The sequence below is a fragment of the Sus scrofa genome, chromosome 1, assembly GCF_054392235.1.
Source record: "Sus scrofa isolate SSC_HxYL_T2T_F1_AM1 chromosome 1, Sscrofa_HxYL_maternal_Yorkshire_Landrace_v2.0, whole genome shotgun sequence".
In the NCBI taxonomy this organism is placed as follows: domain Eukaryota; kingdom Metazoa; phylum Chordata; class Mammalia; order Artiodactyla; family Suidae; genus Sus; species Sus scrofa.
The window spans coordinates 160,024,320-160,044,940 of NC_139383.1; the positions used below are offsets into that span (position 1 = coordinate 160,024,320).

Here is a 20,621-nt window from a genome sequence, read left to right on the forward strand (position 1 = left end):
CTCATACTAAGTGAAGTAAGCCAGGAAGAAAAAGAAAAATACAATATGATATCACTTATTTGTAGAATCTAAAATATGGCACAGATGATCCTATCTAAAAAACAGAAACATAACAGCTAAGGAAAGCAGACTTGTGGTTCCCATGCGGGGGGGACGGGAGGAGGATGGATGAGCATTTCGGGGTTTTGGGATGCAAACTGCTACATTTGGAATGGATGGGTGGTGGGGGGGCCCTACTGTACAGCACAAGGCACTGTGTGTGATTGGGTCACTTTGCTGTACAACAGAAATTGAAGAAACATTGTAAATCAACTATAATAGAAAATAATTTGGAACTATTAAAGAATGGTTAGAGTACTATATTTCCGAAATCGGTTGGCACTTCACTAACCTATTCAACAGGGTAAAATCCCGTACCTGGGATCATCAGGTCACAATTTTCTAGAATTCTACTCTTCGGGTTTTACATAAGGATTCATAACAGAGACAAGAGTCCTGCTTGTGCCTGACTCAGCAACATAAAGAGAGATCCCCACCCTTGAGGGCATTTTACAGGAATTTGCTCAAGAGGTAAACAGTGGGTAAGGAGGATGGTCTTGTCTTTCACTGTGTGGAAGCATCACGGCTCACTCAGAGGGGCACTGGTAACACCATAAGCAACCAGAAGTGGAGGATAACCAAATATAAACACCAAGGTCTGCATAAATTACCATGTTACAAGGCCTAACTCCTTTAGACCAAGCGCATTCAATTTTATCTGCATCATGATGATAAACTATTGTTTCTTATATGTTGAGTGAAAAACATTATACATATTAGTGTAATAGGTGAATATTTTGACATCTTAATGCCTAGAAGATGAACACACCTAAATTGATCCTGTCATAAATAATAAAAAGATACAGCTCTGGATATATCCAAGGTAAAAAAGACATTTAAAAATTTGATATGCTCAAATTAAACATAAAACATCTTAAACATGTCTTTCTGACACATGTTCTTAGATGTAGAGAAACTGGGGTGAAAAAGAAAATATATTAAATGCTAGTATAGAATTAAATCTAAAACCAAAATTACTTGATGATAAAAGACTGATGATATCTAAAAGCATACATCACAAAAAGACTTTGTTTCATAATGTACAGGGGGAAAGGCCAGACAGAAGATACATTGGGAATAACATTACAGTAAAGCAAACAAACAGAAAACACCCCAAAGTGTCTTTCAGCCACTTCCAAAGAGCTCTCCCTATTTTCTTTCTCATGATTCTTCATCTCTTCTATGCAATCCAACTTTTCAACTCGACCCCCTAATCCTCCACTCTACTGACCCTAAGGGCCACTCCTGCCTCTCAGTGTTCCAGGGATCTTCCCTCCTCCCCTAACTACCCAGTTCTTAACAAAGTCAAGTACTCTTCAGTCTGCCTTCCTGCACTTCAGATTAATCATCTTCCTTGACACTTAAGTTACAAAACTTACAGCCACCTTTCCATCCCCATAGCAAACACTATTCCCAACACTCACTTTAATCGCAAGAGCGCTTACAAGTCATTAAATAACATTACCACTAAATGAGCACAAGAGGGACTACATCTGGCACCTATTCTGTCCCTCATTTAAATGTGAAGCTTGCTCTGTCTGAAAATCAAGGTTAATCTAACAAATCCTAATCCTATCCAAGGGTTATTTGTAAAACACCAAGAAGTACCACAGTTCATTGCAGACTGAATGCTCTATAAAAATGTCAATAGAATTAAGAAATATTTAGTTACTAAGATAAAGGTTGTTTAAATATGCTACATAGCTGGCTGGCTGATAAGTGGGAAATGCCATGACATTGGTATCTTTAAAAGAAAAATAAACTTTAGGTGAAACTAACTGTCATACCACCAAACAGTATTCTAGAATTTCAAGAGATTTGAGAAATTTCATGTCTTTTGACATTTTATATCAACCAAGCCTTTAAAGAAAACAATTTATTTATTAGAAACAGTCTTTGTTTCCAATAAGGAGAACAGGGTATAAAAACGTGAATATGCAAGTGATGTCAAAGATGCAGGTCACTGTGTTCACACAAAACAGAACTCAGAATATCTATTCTTGTCACTCAAGAGCAACACCTACTGGCATAATTTAAAAAAATCTAGAAGACATAGAGTAATTTCAGCTCAATATTTTATTACTTAAATACTTACAGAACACCTAACATATGCCAGGCACTACTTTAAGTACTTTACAAATATTAACTGATTAAATCACTCCAAGACATTTATCACTCAAAGAGATTAAGTGACATACACCTTACTCCAAGATGCAAAATATCTATTTCATTACTTTGAGATCCAGGTTCTATTTAAGCCAATAGAATTCAAATCTGTCCTTGGCCAGCATCTAGAAAGAAACTGATATACTGTATTATAATTCATTCTAACTTAGTGAGAAAGACAACAATGTGGAAGAAATCCTGACAGGCAGTTCCTACCAAAAAAGTTCTCTCCCAATAAAAACAGAATTAAATGTTATATTTGATGCAATGTTAATAATTCATACTAATTGCAAAGGAGTCTTGTCTTTCCCTTTATAAACAGGAAATCACTTATGCTAGGCTTTTATTTTAAGCATGCACTAAAATTATGATTTTTCACAAGATAAAAGAATGACTCTCTGCCAATCACACTGACATGCTACTCAACAAATGGCACTAAAAGCTGTGACAAGAGTGAACCTGTCTGAGCAGAGCTTTTTAAGAAGGATCTAGACCAGCCATCAAAAACACTATTTTATCTAGTTGGGCCTACGCTATATCCTGCTGCAATAAAAGCTATTAGGTGATTTTAGTGACTACTTTATTATGATGGATTTTTATCTATTAAAAGAATGTATTTAAGTGTTTTTAATCTTGCTTAGAAATAGCAAAAATGAAAAAAAAAGTATAAGCATGTCTATAAGCAAAAATATTTTGCTCCTTTATATTTTTCCTGAACAAACTTTGAAATTTATTCAATCAATTTCAAATGCTGATTAGCATGTATCATATAACATCTTTTTGGTCTATTTAATTTTAGAGTCTCAAGCCAATTAGTATAATTTCTGTATTAACTTCCCCATTTTCATTTTCTCCATCCCAATCAACTCCCTTCTCTAATGACCCCTCACCAACAGAGATATCTATTTAATATTTTCTAACCTAGACATGTGCAAAAATACAAATGATAAGGTAACTGGGACTTTTTATATTTGCACTTTTAAAAAATTTTAACTGTGGTAAAATACTCATACAATTTACCATTGCTAAGTGTACAGTTCAGTAATATTAAGTACCTTCACACTGTTGTATAATCAGTCCCCAGAATTTTTCATATTAAAAAAGTGAAACTCTATAACTATGCCCCCTAGTCCCTGGCACCCACCACTTGACTTCTTGTATGTATGAGTCTGACTACTCTATAGGTACCACTTACAGTGTAATCCTACAGTATTTGTCTTTTGTGACTGGCTTATTTCTCTGAGCAAAGCATCCTCAAGGCTCATCCATGTTGCAGCCTATGTCAGCACTTTCTTCTTTTTTAAGGCTGAATCATATTCCATTGCATGGGTGGATCACCTTTTCTCTATCCATTAATGATATTTCCACCTTTTGGTTATTGTGAATAAAGTTGCTATGAACATGCATATACAAATACCTTGAGACCTTCTTTCACTTCTTTTGGATAAATACCAAGAAGTGGAAACTCTGGATCATATTTTAAATTTTTTGAGGAACCACTATACTGTTTCCATAGCAACTGTACCATTTTACATTCTCACCAACAGTGCATAAGGGCTTCAATTTCTCTACATTCTTGCCAATACTTGTTTTTTACTTTTCTTTTTATCATTCTTTTTTTTTTTTTATAGTAGTCACCCTAATAGGTGTGGGGTGATAAAGCAATTATTTTTAAAGTGGATTTCTTAGCTAGTAAGAAAAATATGATGAATATAAAATATAAAATTGGTATTATTTAAAAAGGTACAAAAGCTAACCAGAGAAGAATCATATTATGAGCAGAAAGTGAAGGGCTTTTCTTTTTTATTAATATAAAAGATTAAGAAACAAGAATTTCTGGTCACTATATTCTGAATGTAAATATGCATATCTCATTTTATTTGTTCATAAGATTTTGGAATGATTGGATTTAACACTTATCAGGTACAGTTACCTCTCCTCAGGAAGTCATTCAAGAGCAGGATAAGACAGTGACAAATCAGACAGATTCACAGTGAATTTATATTAGATCACAGAGCAATGAAGAGATAAGGTGCACAGAAATGAAGGGCCACACATGTAATCCAATTGTGGGAATTTAAGGATAAAATTTAAAACCCATAGTTACTTAATTTTAGAAATTGCTATGGTAATGGAGAGGAAAGAAATGGACTCAAAGAAACATTGCCAAATGATTTTCAACAAAAGTGCAAAGGCAATTCTAGAAAGAAAAGATACTGTTTTCAACAAATATTGCTCAAAAAAATGACAAGTAAACCCCGTAACCTATACCTGATATTATATAAAATTTGAGTCAAAATAGATTACAGGTATAAATTAAAATGTAAAAGCGTAAAGCTTCTACAAGAAATACAGGAGTTAATCTTGGTAACTTGAGTTAGGCAAATAGTTTTGAAATACCATAATAAAAGTACAAACCATAAAGAAAAACATTAATAAACTAGACTTTATGAATAATAACAGATTTTGTTCTGTGAAAAACACTGATGAGAGAAAAAAAAAGTTGTCACCACCTCAAAGTATTTGACATATACCTGACAAGGTCTTATATCAAATATATGTTAAAACTCTCAAATCTCAATAACACAAGGAAAAAGGGGGCAAAATATTTCTTTCTGTGTGTGTGCGTTCTTAGGGCTGCACCCTGCAGCATATGGAAGTTCCCAGGCGAGGGTTGAATCAGAGCTGCATGTGCTGGCCTATGCCACAGACACAGCAATGTGGGATCCAAGCCGTGACTATGATCTACACCACAATGCTGGGTCCTTAATCCACTAAGCAAGGCGAGAGATGGAACCCGCATCATCATGGATATAGTCGGGTTCGTTGCTGCTGAGCAATGACAGGAACTCCAGGGGCAAAATATTTCAAAAGATACTTCATCCAAAAAAAAAAAAAACATAAAGGCGGCAAATAATCAACATCATTTGTGATCAGCCAAACACAAATTAAAGCCACAAAATACTACTCAACTCCTATTAGAGTGACTTAAACAAAGCATAATAAAAAGTGCTAGTGGGAGTTCCCGTCGTGGCGCAGTGGTTAACGAATCTGACTAGGAACCATGAGGTTGCGGGTTCCGTCCCTGCCCTTGCTCAGTGGGTTAACGATCCGGCGTTGCCGTGAGCTGTGGTCTAGGTTGCAGACGCGGCTCGGATCCCGCATTGCTGTGGCTCTGGCGTAGGCCAGTGGCTACAGCTCCGATTCGACCCCTAGCCTGGGAACCTCCATATGCCACGGGAGCGGCCCAAAGAAATAGCAAAAAGACAAAAAAAAAAAAAAAAAAAAAAAGTGCTAGTGAAGATGTGGAGTGACTAACTCATACAGCACTGGTGGGAACATAAAACATGCAAACTTTGAAAAACCGTTTGACAGTTTTCTTCAAAAGTTAAATATATACATACAATATCCTCCAGGCATCTCATTTCCAGGTATTTATCTACCCAAGAGAAATGAAACCTTACATTCCCACAGAAATCTGTATGTGAATGTTTATAGCACTTCTATTCATAACTGCCAAGAAGAATAAATGTGGCATTTCATCGTGGTTTAGATTTGCCCAACAAGTAATGATGTTGAGTATCTTTTCATCTGTTTACTGGCCATTTATATATTTTCTTTGGAGAGATGGCTATTCTGATTCTTTGCCCATTTTTAAGTCAGATTAGTTGCCTTGATATTATTTAAATATAAGGGTTCTTTATATATTCTGGATACAAGTTTCTTACCAGATAGATCTGCAGTTTCCCCACATTTTATAGGTTTTCCTCTCATCTTCCTGATGGTGTACTCTGAGACACAATTTTTGTTTGTTTGAAGTTTATATAATGATTTTTATTTTTTTCCATTATAGCTGGTTTAATTATGTCAATTTTCTACTGTTCAGCATGGTGACACACACATGTATACATTCTTTTTTCTTACATTATCATGCTCCATTGTAAGTGACTAGACATAGTTCCCAGTGCTACACAGCAGGATCTCATTGCTAATTCATTCCGAAGACAATTGTCTGCATCTAATAACCCCAAGCACCCCATCCATCCCACTCGCTCCCCCTCCCCCTTAGCAACCACAAGCCTATTCTCCAAGTCCATGATTTTCTTTTCTGTGGAAAGGTTCCTTTGTGCTGTATATTAGATTCCAGATGTAAATGATATTATATGTATTTGTCTTTCTCTTTCTGACTTACTTCACTCAGTATGAGAGTCTCTAGTTCCATCCATGTTGCTGCAAATGGCATTATTTTGTTCTTTTTGATGGCTGGGTAGTATTCCATTGAGTATATATAAAACATATCTTCCTTAATCCACTCATCTGTCGATGGACATTTGGGTTGATTCTAAGTTTTGGCTATTGTGAATAGTGCTGCAATGAACATGCAGATACATGTGTCTTTTTCAGGGAAGGTTTTGTCTGGATATATGCCCAAGAGTGGGACTGCTGGGTCATATAGCAGTTTTGTATACAGTTTTCTAAGGTACCCCCATATGTTCTCCATAGTGATTGTACCAGCTTACATTCCCACCAACAGTGAAGGAAGATTCCTTTTTCTCCACACCCCCTCCAGCATTTGTTATTTGTGGACCTATTAATGATGGCCATTCTGGTGTGACGTGGTGGTATCTCATAGTACTTTTGATTTGCATTTCTCTAATAATCAGTGATGTTGAGCATTGTTTCAAGTGCTTGTTGGCCATCTGTATATCTTCCTCGGAGAAATGTCTATTCAGGCCTTGTGCCCATTTTTCCATTGGGTTGCTGGCTTTTTTGCTGTCGAGTTGTATAAGTTGTTTGTATATTTTAGAGATTAAGCCCTTGTCAGTTGCATCATTTGAAACTATTTTTTCCCATTCTGTAAGTTGTCTTTTTGGTTTCTTTTTGGTTTCCTTTGCTGTGCAAAAGCTTGTCAGTTTGATTAGGTCCCACTGGTTTGTTTTTGCTTTTATTTCTGTTGCTTTGGGAGACTGACCTGAGAAAACATTTGGAAGGTTGATGTCAGAGAATGTTTTGCCTGTGTTCTCTTCCAGGAGTTTGATGGTGTCCTGCCTTATATTTAAGTCTTTAAGCCATTTTGAGTTTATTTTTGTGCATGGTGTGAGGGTGTGTTCTAGTTTCATTGATTTGTATGCAACTGTCCAGGTTTCCCAGCAACACTTCCTGAAAAGGAAAGACTGTCTTTTTCCCTTTTTTTTTTTTTTGGTCTTTGCCTTTTTCTTGGGTCACTCCCACGGCATATGGAGGTTCCCAGGCTAGGGGTCTAATTGGAGCTGTTGCCGCCGGCCTACACCAGAGCCACAGCAATGCAGGATCCCAGCCACGTCTGCAACCTACACCACAGCTCACGGCAACGCTGTGCTCAGGGTTTGATCCCTGAGCAAGGCCAGGGATCAAACCCGCAACTTCATGGTTCCTAGTCGGATTTGTTAACCACTGCGCCACGATAGGAACTCCTTTTTCCCATTTTACATTCTCATCTACTCTGTCAAAGATTAATTGACCATAGGCATCTGGGTTTATTTCTGGGTTCTCTATTCTGTTCCATTGGTCTGTATGTCTGTTTTGGTACCAGTACCACACTGTCTTGATGACTGTTGCTTTGCAATACTGCAAGGCACAAATTGTTAAAAATTTTTTGATGAAGTCCAATTCATCCATTTTTTTTTCTTTTATATCCCACGTTTTTAGTATCATAGCAAATAAACCATTGCTTAATTGAAGATCACAAAGATTGTTCTTCGTTTATTTCCAAGGGCTTTAAAGCTAATATAATTTATGTTTTAAAGAGATAAAAGAATGTATAGTTATGGGAATGCAGGGCTTAGTATGCACACATCTGCTTCCTAGTTCTGGCTCCTAAGAAGGCCTATAAGCAAATGGTGCAGAGAAGCAATGAGAACACACAGGGTTCATATCTTGGTTTCTAAATACCTTTCTCTAATAAAAGGAGCAAAGGCTCCTGAAAGAGGGGTTGATTTTACCACCAGGGTAGGGAAAGCACCAGATAGCTCTGGAGCACATTTTGGTGCCAGAAAGTGAAGAGATGTTCATAAAAGGATGGGGACACATCAAAGGACACTGGAGTCCACCTAAAAGTCCTTGCAATGGTCAAAGCTGAAGCAGTTTGAGCAAGAAAATAAATAATAACGATACAGGATTATATGCCACAGAGTAAAATAAGTCCATAATGGTAAAAATTAATAGAATAAAAAATAATTGGGAGAGAAGGGACAGATATTCCTTAAAGAAGAATTCCAATTAAATGTAGAAGGAATGAGGAAAAGAGAAAATGACCATTAGAACTCCACAGATCTTGTTGCAGTCAAGATCCACTAATGAATGTCAAAGTTAGTGGGTAAATGCTGGAGAAGAAACAGGCTATTTTCATAATCCGAAAGTATCTTCCCTGAGACGTGTATTAATTAAAAAGGGGGAAACAGGAAGTCTGTGGTAAAGAAATATGGAGACACCATCTTACCCAAATGATTCAGATTCCATCATCTGCCATAATGCACCCCTGATATGCTCCACTTCTAGTCTAGGGAATTCTTAAAAAACCTCAACCAAATATGAGTAAATGTCAGATTAATGCAAAATAAGGGGCGTCTATAAAATAACCGATCCATATTCTTTACAAGCGTCAAGGTCACACAAGACAATGAGAGACAGAAAAACTGTCAGGGACTAGAGATTAAGGAGACACAACAAAAGAAGAACATGTCGGTTCCTGAGTTGAATTCTGGAAAAGAAAAACGGCAGAAGGGAAAAACTGGTGAAATCTGAATAAAGAATAAAGTTTAGAAAACACTATTGTACTAATGCTAATGTTTTTGGTTTGGGTAATTTCACTATGGTTATATATAATGATAACATTTGGGGAGGGTGGGTAAAGGCTATACGGGAACTCTGTGCTATTTTTGCAACTTTTCAGTAAGTTTAAAATTATTTCAAAATAAAAACCTAAAACAAGGAAAACTTGCTAAATGGTAATTTTGCTCTCTAAAAATAGCCGTTAATGAAACTGCAAATGAATAATAATGTGCATTTGTACACATTTAGTTTCTGAACTAAATTTCAAAGCTAATTAAACAATATACCTGAATTTTCCTCCTAATTTGAAAAACTTGTAATGATATCCTTCACTAAATGGCTTCGCTGGAAACAGTAGCCTGTTATGTAGCATCAGCAGTAGGACCTGTCAACACTTACCTTGTTCCCCTCACATAAAATTGCAGTTTAGTTGGGATCAAGATATGCCTGTGAGGGTATATAAATTTTTAAAATATATAAATTATATTGAACTAAACAGTGGATAAAAGATCTCTATAAAAATAAAAGCCACATCAATTACCTGATAAAATCATACTGCCCCCACTCTAACTTTCCACAATCAATTTTTTCCCCTTAAAATTTTGATAAATGAAGTTGTCAGGGGGGATAAGATCACAATTTTGTCTCCTTTTTTTTTTTTAAGACTATTTTACAGAATTCAATTCATGAATGCTAAAAATGTTAGTCCAGATAAGATCGCAATTTTGCCTGCTGATGAGGAAACCATACTGCCATGTACCTGTATAACCTTGGGGCAGCAAGGAAAGAAGCCTAAGAGAGAGTTTCAATGTGGCTCTGAATTAAACAGGCTAATTGCACTAAGCAAGGCCTCCTAAGAAACAAGAGAATAGAGCTTTTTTTCTAGGAAAAAAAAAATGAAACATTACTTTAAAACTTCTCCTTAAAGTGAGGGGATGAGACTGAGTAGAGTGCTCTAAATGCTTGTGATCCATCAAAGATGGTTAAAGGAATGGATCTACGTGAATCTCAGATATTTTCACCAAGTCTATTAGGTATTGCTAGCAAAAGCTGTACTTTAATTTGTACTTTGACTTTAAGTGTTGTGAATGCCTTTAAGGACTTCACAGAACATTAAAATATACACTAGAAAGGACATTATTTCAAGATCACATTCTTTTTAAAAAAATAGTTTTAAAAATAAAGAGTGGACCACATACAAAGATAGAAATAATTCAAGTAATAAATTTCCCCTTGGAAAAAGGTTTTATATAGACCTTTTCTAGAGCTAACTTTGGATATATGCTCAGAAGGCCATGCTAATATTATATGTATTACACACATAACACACACACACACAGTTATGAGATTCATTACTCTTAAATTCAACTTGAAATAAATGCACAAAATCATTCCAGTTCTTTCCCTCTACTTTCTTACTACCGAAATAGCAATAACAAAACCCACTACATTTACTTTTAAAGAAAATCTCAATATCAATGATAATTTTCAAAGCTCTTTCATACATGTTATTTAATTTGAACTTCATATGCAGAAGAAAGGATAAATATCATTATTCATCTTGCAGATGAGAATAAAGACATAGAAGGCAGAACGACCTGCTTATAGCCACACATCTCAATCACAATAAAGCCAAACCCTTGTTCATCTGACTCCATCCATCCATCTACCCACCCATCCATCTACCAAGCTCTGTACCAGGCAGGGGACATACAACTGTAAAAACATTTACCCTGATGGGTGTTTTTTTTTTATACCATACTGATTCCTATTACATGTTTTCAGATTATCTGATGTCTGAAAACTCCAAAATATTAAGGCTTCCATGATAAGAATTTCATTAACCTATAGAAACTGACTTTTTTAAAGCCCCCGTATATGCAGGATTATATAACTGGAACACTCTTGACGACAACCAGACATGGATTTCAATTGGCAAGTTAACCTCTTGAAGATCCATCTTTTTAAAGTCACATCATTAAATTGGAAATTACACCCACCAAAGAATCTTGCTTTGAAGATTTAATGGCCTAATGAAAAGTTTGGCACAGACACTGTTACTCCCCTTCCTCTTTCTTTCTCTGAAATTGAAAAAGCAAAACGTGACTGTGTAAAATAATACAGTTCTTCAGTTCTACATACCAACCATCTAAAACAGGAAAGCATACATATTACATTTTGGGGGACTGTGGGAAGGAAGTGGCAGAAAGTGGACCAGATAGACATACAGTGGCAAATATTTCCTTAACTCTGTTCCTCAGTGTTAAGCAGATAAAGGAAGTTTTTAGACATACTGATAAAATGCTTGAGAGAACATATTTACTCTTAAGCAGATTAAATATTGAAGAATGTATAGTGAGAAAGCTTTGAAAAAACCTAGTTTGGTATATTATTCAATAAAAGAAATAGTGGCGAGTTCAGGGAGTCAGCTTGACTTATCAGTAAGCAGTACATTTACTGATAAACACACACAAATGAGATGATCCTGGATAGTAATTATATTACTGAAACAATGCAGATTGATAGAAAAATACTGCTTTGACCCACTGACTACAAAGCATGCAAGGTAGTTCTAAACTTAGGAAATCTGACAGGAGTGGAAGCGACAAGCAAGGCCAGCTAGTGAAATCCTGAATCCGCTGGCCATGTCAGACCTAAGGACCTGGCTTACACAGGGCACCAGGGTACATACACAGGAGTCTGAAAGAAACAAAGACTTTAGCAGCAGCTAAGAAAAATAGTAAATTCACCCATGGATGATGTCGGAGGTTAAAGAATCAAAGTGTTGAACTGTTAATTATTTTAGGAAGTCTTTTGTTAAGTGGTGAAGTATCAGGAGACTGGAAAACAAGGAATGCAGTCTGAAGGTTAAAAAGAAAGAGAGAGGCTGAAAATTATAGAGCTGTAAGTCTAACATCTATATTAGGAAATAAATTTGAGATGATACTTATGGATGAGCTTAATGATACATTTGGAGAAGTACAATTTAATAGGAGTGAGTCAGCATGGATTTACCAAAGGCAATCATGTCAGAAAAAATTTCGTTCCTTTTTAGGTTGAAGTAATAATTGGTTTATGTAAGGGAGAACCAATGAGAAACTGTCAGGATTTTCTGAGATTTTTGGACCTTTTCATAAAATGAATTATTGTACAAAATGTCATGACATGTGTCAGAGCGCCCAAGTAACAAAGGGGATGAAAGTACTGGAGTTAAAAATAGAGGGCCAAAGAATTTGGGAAGACTAAATTCTACAAGGCTCTATACATCAGGGCACCAATGTTTTTAATTAATGATGAAGAAAATCTTTTATATTAGCAAATTTGAATGTACCACTAAATGAGAAAGAATGGTTAAGATACAAAAGACTACAGCTGTTTTATCTTAACCACGATAGATTAAGCAAATGGGCTCAGAGGTGGAATATGAAATTTAATCTGCCAAAGTATAAAGTGATGCACTGGGATAGAATTAAGGAATCAGTTAAATATAGTTTAAATGGTACTGAATTGGTTACCATTAGAAGGAAAAGGATTTGAAATTTTGATAAGAGTCAAACTTCCACATTCTTATTCTCATAACTGGGTAAGAGGAAAATGCTATGGAAAGCAGTTAAATAATACATGTTATAAAGAATTAAAAACTGATTATCTTATAGAATATAAAATTCTAATTTGTCAGGAGGGCATGATAGATTCATGTTCTATCATTTGACACAGGCAATAATCTAACATATATTGTAAATGATTAAGCCTTTATACATAAGAACTGATGAAAATTATAGCGATATAAATATGATTAAAAATGACAGAAAAATAAAAGATATTATGGGAAAGACCATGTCATCATTTAATACTTAATTTCCCCTAAAAAGAGAACACCATTTGATTGTTATCTTTACAAGAGGCGCAAACATTTTGTACATTTAAAGTCCTAGCTTCTTTGAGGAGAATATGAAACAACTCAGCCAGATTCTCGAAGGGGGACACCCTCTCCATGCTTGGTGCTCCAGGGCACTCTGTCCACATGTAATGAGCCACACCCAGTGTTTTTGGGGACCTCTGTCCACACATAGTGAGCCACGCCTGGTGCTGCAGGGCACCTCTGTCCATGCCTAGTGAGTACTGCTTCAACAGCAGACGAGCTCTTTGAGCTGTGGAGACATAACATGGAGCTGTCTCTTGGATTCATGAGGAAAAACATTTCTTTCTTCAGAGAGACAATCAGCAGAGCCTTGGCATGCCCCCCTGCCCTCTCCTTGGCCTGCACCATCTCCATCCTTCCTTCTTTAAGGGTATTTTAGAAATATTCTGAGCTATAACCACCCAAGTCCTATAGAAGGTCATCTCTATCGCAAACATAAAGTGTGTTTAATTCTTGCTCAAGGTGTAGTAATAGAACACAAGATTATTCATGGATAATAAAGATGGGAGAAATGCAACTGCTAAAACTACAAAGCTCAGGAGTTCCTGTCGTGGTTCAGTGGTTAACAAATCTGACTGGGAACCATGAGGTTGTGGGTTTGATCTCTGGCCTTGCTCAGTGGCTTAGGGATCTGGCATTGCAGTGAGCTGTGGTGTAGGTTGCAGGTGCGGCTCGGATCCCATGTTGCTGTGGCTCTGGCGTAGGCCGGTGGCTACAGCTCCGATTCAACCCCTAGCCTGGGAACCTCCATATGCCACGGGAACGACCCAAGAAATGGCAAAAAGACAAAGAAACAAAAAATAAAAAAAACAAAACTACAAAGCTCAAATAAAGACTGCTTTTGAGATGACACAGATTTCACTAATAGAAAAAATTATAATGCACAATGAAAGAAAAAAATCTGGTAACTTGTAATTTGATGTTGATTTTCTGGGGATCAATGTGATTAGAAAAATCTCACCATAACAGATCTAGAGTGGACCTAAATAAACTTCTTTAGAAATTTAGGGGAAGGGAATTCTGCTTTCCTGTTTGTGTGAAGTATATACTGGAAAGTGCACAACTCATAGAAGAGCTTGAGGAATATTCTCCAACTAAACACAACCAGGTCCCAACATTAGGAGCAAGAAGCAAAACTAGCACCACTACTCCTTACCCCAGTGACTGCTGCCCCCAAGGGGAAACAGACCTTGGTGTCTACACTGTAGAGCAGCTTTGGCTGTTTTCATAATAAAAAATGGAATCATACAGAATATTCTCCTTTTTGTTTGGTTCAGTTCATCCAATGATATGATTATGAGATTTATTTTATTGTTGCTTTAGCTGAAGTTCATTCATTCTCATTGCTATGAAGTATTCCATTATATAAATATACAACCTTTATACATTCTCCTTGATGGGCATTTGAATACTTGCAGTTTTTTGATTATGATGAATAGATCAATAATTATATTAAGTATAAACAATAAAAAGACTAAGTAAAAGATTAAAGTTGTCACAGCAGCAGCAGCAAAAGAAAGTGCAGCTACATGCGGTTTGTAAGCAAGCTGGCATAGCTATACAATATGAAACACAGAATGATAGTAAGAATTATTACTGCAGATAAGAAGAAACATTCATAATTTTAAAGGAATATGTATTTTTTTCTTCGTCATAGGTATGTACATGTGTATAAAATGCTCCTAAAGTTCCAAGCACCCAGTGATTTGTCTTTAAAATATGTAAAGCCAAAATTCACAGAATTGAAAAGAAAAACAGACAAATCCACAATCATAGTGGCAACTTTAATATACTTCTATTAACACAGCTGACAGAGCTAGCTTAAAAAAATAGTAAGAATGCAAACACTGTGAACAACACAGTAAACAAACGGAGTAAGTGACATATAGGGAACACAGAATATAGTTCCAAATAATACCATTGTTTCTAGTATGTCTCAAACATTTACCAAAACTCACCATGTGCTAGGCCCAAAGAAAGTGTAAACAAATTTCAAAGGATTAAAATAATTCGGACTATCGTCTGTAAGCACAGTAGGTGTTAAGCTACAAATCAATTTCTATTTCAACAGTTAACAAAAAAGATAACTAGAAAATCCCCCAAATGCCTGGAAATTGAATATTACATTCTAAATAATCCACTTTTGTTTAAAGAAATAACCACCTGTAAAAAAAAAAAAAAAAAAAAAAAAGCTACAACCAAAATTAAAGCTCACACACAGCCTTTAACTCTCTTTTGTGTGAAATAGAAAATAATAAAATCATTCTTCTAGCCCTCAACAAACAGTGGGAAAAAAGACAATGAACCATCAAGAAAGGCAAACAGAGAAGAAGAAGTGGGCAACACTCACGGGAGCCTCCTATAAACACACCCCACAGTTTACACCTCACTCTCCTTGAGATCCTGTGAAAACTGTGCAGCAGGCATCACCACCTGAGCTCACAGAGAGGAAGTCTGAGATCCAGAGTTAGAACAGAGTCCCAAGACGTTCAATGAGGGAATGAGAGCTGGAGCCATGCACATGGAAACATCCACCCTTAAGGACACGCACATGGAAACGTGGGTCATGAGAGCGACCAGGCAGCAGGAGGGCATCTCAGTGCAGGTGCGCCCAGGGCAAATTACGTTACTGACAATCTCTTCTGCTGTTGTCATCTAATGTTTTCCTTCTTGTGAAACCATGAGATGTTGGATATACATAAAAGAAAGAGCCAAGTTGGATCCCAAGTGAATATGCTTATTTTGCAGGTAGGTTAAAAGAACTGCATCATTATGCTTCACTGAACTTGGGATCACAGAAATCTCAACCCAGTCGCAGTGCTGAGAGCAAGAAGCAACCAGCGGCCTCCTTCAGGACTGGGCCATAACCGCTCCGAAGATCTCGTGCCACCTCCTGACCTTCTACAGAGCTGTGACTCAGGGATCATCAACTGTGGGGCCTGGTTTCTCTTCCAGGCAGCATGGAAGGAAGAGCAGCAAGGGCCTACTTCAAATCCTGCCTCCCATCCAGGAAGGCGCCTTTCACACACTCAGGAGTGTATCACAGATGATTCAGAATTACAAAGTTAAAAGTTAGCCTAAAAACCTTGCCTTTTTAAAGGTTTCTCATAACTGTGCTAAGTTTATCAAGGCAAACATATTAGTGAGGAGTGACACTGCCAAGCACAGTGAGGGATAACTAAGTGGCAGCCTGTATGCACCACGTGGACTTCGCTTGTGAAAATACTAAGGGAAGCTACTATAATTCATGCAGAGAAAGCTTCTAACAGAATCATAAAAATATAAACAGAAAACTAGGATTCTATGCACAAGAGCATCACAAACATACACAAGGAAACGAGGATAATTTTTCTAATAAAAATTTTTATACAAATGATAACTCAAAATGGAAGACTGAGCCGCACTAGCTCAGCCATAGCGTAAGCAAGGCAGTCCATCCTTTCTGTGCAGAACAATGAAAGGGAGGTATCTCTTTGGTTTGCAATTAGCTGTGTTCCCCCTCTCTTTGCTGTTTACCTCATTTAAAAGTTAGAGGTACCTTATTTTAGGAAAATAGCCCACTTTTAGTGTCTAATTGGTGCAATGGAATTACAATTCTGCATCTTGAGAAGCAGGCGTAGTGACACCACCTTGAAAATGGTACTTAGCTGACAACCTACCATCAATTTGGATGGTTTTGCTTGGCCATTTCTTAAAGCACCACCTTTAAGGCAATATTTCCTTTTTTTTTTTTTGTCTTTTTTGCCTTTTCTAGGGCCACTCCCGCAGCATATGGAGGTTCCCAGGCTAGGGGTCGAATCGGAGCTGTAGCCGCCGGCCTACACTAGAGCCACAGCAACGCGGGATCCAAGCTGCGTCTTCGACCTACACCACAGCCCACAGCAATGCCGGATCCATAACCCACTGAGCAAGGCCAGGGATCAAACCCGCAACCTCATGGTTCTTAGTTGAATTCATTAACCACTGCGCCACGACGGGAACTCCCCACGGCAATATTTCTGACATCTATCTGCATTGTCATGTGTTCATGGTAATAAAGAACCCATAGGTACTGATCGCCCAAAGATATTTGAATTTGACTTTGTTTTTGTCAACTAAATCTGATTGACTGTCTAGTTAGAAACCTTTTCAGTAACAACCTAACCAAAATGTAAAGAGTACTGACCCCTGTTTTCGTTTTTCAAAACAGCTCTGGTAAAATAGAGATTCCCCAAATTAGATGTTTCACCTTACTTAAAAAGAGTTGATCATACGAGCACAAAGAGAAATCTGAAAGAACACATCAGTGGAAAACACATGATAACCTCACATGCAGACAGTGTCAAATGTATTAAGAATATTATCCTAACTCAAATTACTCATCAAGTTCTGTTTGCTCTAACATAGACATCATTTACATATTTTGCGACTGGAGCCTTGCATCTCTGGTGGGATTTCCCATGGCTTGCACTGCTCATGCTCATGCATGAAGGGACTGCGAGGAAAGCATCACAGCCAATACCTTTAAAGGTTTTAAATAGATTTACGTGTGAGAAATCTGAGGTGTAGAGGTTTGCCTGCCTGGAACCCATGCAGCCAGTGAGAGGAGACGCAGAGTTTAAATAGCTCCAACTGATCCCAAAGCATCTGCGGAAAGGCATCGCCTGTGTCAACTGGCATCATTTACCTACAGCACTGTTTGGGCTACACTGTGCAACTTCCTCTAAATGTCCTTCAGGTAATACTTCCTCACAGAGCTCCCACACTCATAATCCATCATCTGGCTGTTCTGCACACAAGTACTCAACTCAAGGCGTGCTTGCTCACTGAACAAAATGTTGAGCTACAGGAATGGATCTGCTCAATCCTGCAGTCGCTGCTGTATCTCTGATCCTTCCATGGCACCTGGTGTCCCGTCCAATAAGGCCAAAATGATCTCAATGGTCATGGCCGTCACCAACATTCCCTAGGCCCTAGGCCAGTCCCTCTTGATTCCTGGATGTGGTGACACTACGTTACCCACCCGAGAGGTCCTGCCCTCTCCTCAGTCATATTCTCCTCCTCTCCAGATGCTCACTGGAAAGCAGTGGTCCAAGGGATAGGCTATGACATTATCAATCACAAACATGCGTTGAAAAGAAATTTAAAATCTTTATCAATTAGTCAAAATAAGAAGCTCAAACAACTACTACTATTTCAGTTCAACTGCATTTTGAATATTTGCTATTAACAACTCTGTTGTCCTGGATGATGATTTTGTCACATTTGCTCTTGATGAAATAGAACGGAACAGACCTGTTTTCACAGTTGCGTGGGATAAGACCAAGTGTACTGTTTTGTAAGTCTTGAAACAGACACTATCACATATGTTACGACATTTAAATAAATGCTGGTGATGTACAAAGAGCATGATAACTATTGTGACAGGTGAAACGAAAGCCTCTTAAGAAGCACAAGTATTTTATGTAATAGTTTTCGTTTCTCACCAGCATGCAAGTAGGCCAGGTCAGGGTTCTCGATGTCAGGATGTTGTTCTTTCAGGTGGTTCCGGAATTCCACAGGGACATTTGTCCCATAGTCACACTTGGGGCAGTTGTACATCTTGACTCCTTCATGTTTTCCCGTGTGTAGAATGTGTTTGCGGATGTTTTCTGCACAATTCGACCTACCAAGTAAGGAAGAAAAGTCAACAGAATTAAGGTCAAATCAATAACACAAGATCACAAATCATGACGTTAGCTACCGCCCACGCGGGCCTCACTCCAGGTCAGGTACTGTCCTAAGGGTTGTGCTCATTTAATACATTAAGCCCATGAGGCCAGTCGCCTTTGTAACCCTGGTGCTAATTCCCAGGTCTATTGCCTGAGCGATTCATTTCCATGCAGAACTGGAAATACAAACCTCCAAGTATTATGATTTTAATATCAGATTACTCTGGCACCACTTGAGGGCAGTGAAGGAGTTTCCTTAATCCTGAGAACACACCTTTCCACCCTGAGAAGTGGTACAAAGGAAAGCACTGTCACCTCCACTGAACACATGGCACTAAGGAAACAAAGAAGCTTTGGCTTTTAAGTTCTGTCAAGTGAGCTGCTCCCAAGTGAGGCTCTAAAATAGCTGGAAATAAAAAAGTAGCTGGAAACAGCTCCCACCCCCACATTTGGGCAAGATGCTAATTGCAAGAGAATGTGCTCTACGGGTGAAGGTTTTTAAAAGGGATGGTCTGAGACAGTACAACTAAGGGCTGGTATACTTTACACTAATCTGACCCTGAAATAGGCTCTCCTCCTCCTGTCTTCTGGCAGATGCAGAAATGCAAGGCCTGAAATGAGTAGATTCCTGGGCACAGGGCACTCACTACATGGGAGGCAAGCTAGCCACTCTACCTGCCCCCGCCCATCAGCGCCCTGCATCAGACTGTGCTCCAGACCCTGCCCACACTCACGGCTATTGTCATTGCATGAATAGTAAGGAAAAGTGCCCAACAAATTCAAGCAGATTGCGTGTGTGTGCATGTGTGTGTGCGTGCATGTGCATGTGGTACTTAACCAGTAAGAAGCGAAAAAACTGAATGGCCCTGGATTTCCTACAGAGCAAAATTAAATGCCGAAAGAAAATCAAGCAACATGTTTATCAGTCTTTCCTGAAGGTGCTGCTGAAGAACAAAATCCTGCAAGATGACATGTGAGGTAAAGCTCCCACGTCCAAATAATGTTAGGAAGTGGTAGGTATTTAGCAAACACATCTCCCTGATTCCAACTATGGAAGGCTCTGCATGGCCCCAGCACCCCTAAGTGGCATCACGTCTGTGTGTGTGACACGTGACTGCACCAGGAACACACCCTGGGAGATGCTACTGAGGATGCAAACATGGTTCTAAGCCTAAATTTCATAGTCACCTCGTTATCACTCACATGGAGATGCAACAAACAACTTTAGAAACTCAAAGACTCAGCAGCCATGTGAGCTATTCTCAACAAGAGGGGTGTGGAGCAACAAGAGAAGTGTGGAGAAGTGTCGCCTAAGCAAGCAGAGCTCACAACAGCAGCAAAGGGAACAGCAGCTGCCGGGAATGGCCGTTCTTCTCATCTATCGTGTGGATGGAGCTGGACTGCAAATACCTTGTGTGTGAACGGGTGGTTGGCACAGTGGGGCCTGTGCCACGACAGGACCCAAGTCAATCCTCTGGAAAAGCTTCTGCTACCTCCCTCCCATCCCCAGGCAGGGTCTGACAGCAAAGGACACCGCCAAGGGATCTGCATGAGTGGGAAGATGAAATCAGATCTCTCTGCCTGGACCAGAGAGAAACACACTGGAACAGTATGCCCAGTACAGCAATGCCCCACTTCTCTTTTTCTCCAAACATATTTTACTGATTTACATATTAATATTTACATTTAAAAAAATGTTAACAGAAGAGGAAGAGGAAAACTGGAATTTTCTCAATTCTCTGCAGTTTGCCTTGGGCAAGGGCTGTGTCAAGTTTTCTGCTAAGTTTCTCTTAGAACTGAGACTACATCTGTGTAAGCTGGTCAGTGAACATATGTGTACATGACTTATCTCTGTCTTGTCACTACCGAATCACCAAACTTGTTTTTATATAAATTCCCTGTTTTTAATTAATAAGTACCATAATAGGGTAAAA

At 38.2% G+C, this 20,621-nt stretch overlaps 1 protein-coding gene across 6 annotated transcripts in view; it reads right to left on the minus strand.

Annotated features, from left to right (window-relative positions):
* The window catches only part of ZNF407 (zinc finger protein 407), a 426,967-nt gene that overhangs the window by 119,160 nt on the left and 287,186 nt on the right, over positions 1–20,621 (minus strand). For all 6 annotated transcript variants that reach the window (XM_021073780.2, XM_084976838.1, XM_084976844.1 and 3 more), the window contains one exon: positions 18,463–18,641. In XM_021073780.2, coding sequence (XP_020929439.1) covers positions 18,463–18,641 — 179 coding nt within the window. The remainder of the gene's footprint in view (positions 1–18,462; positions 18,642–20,621) is intronic.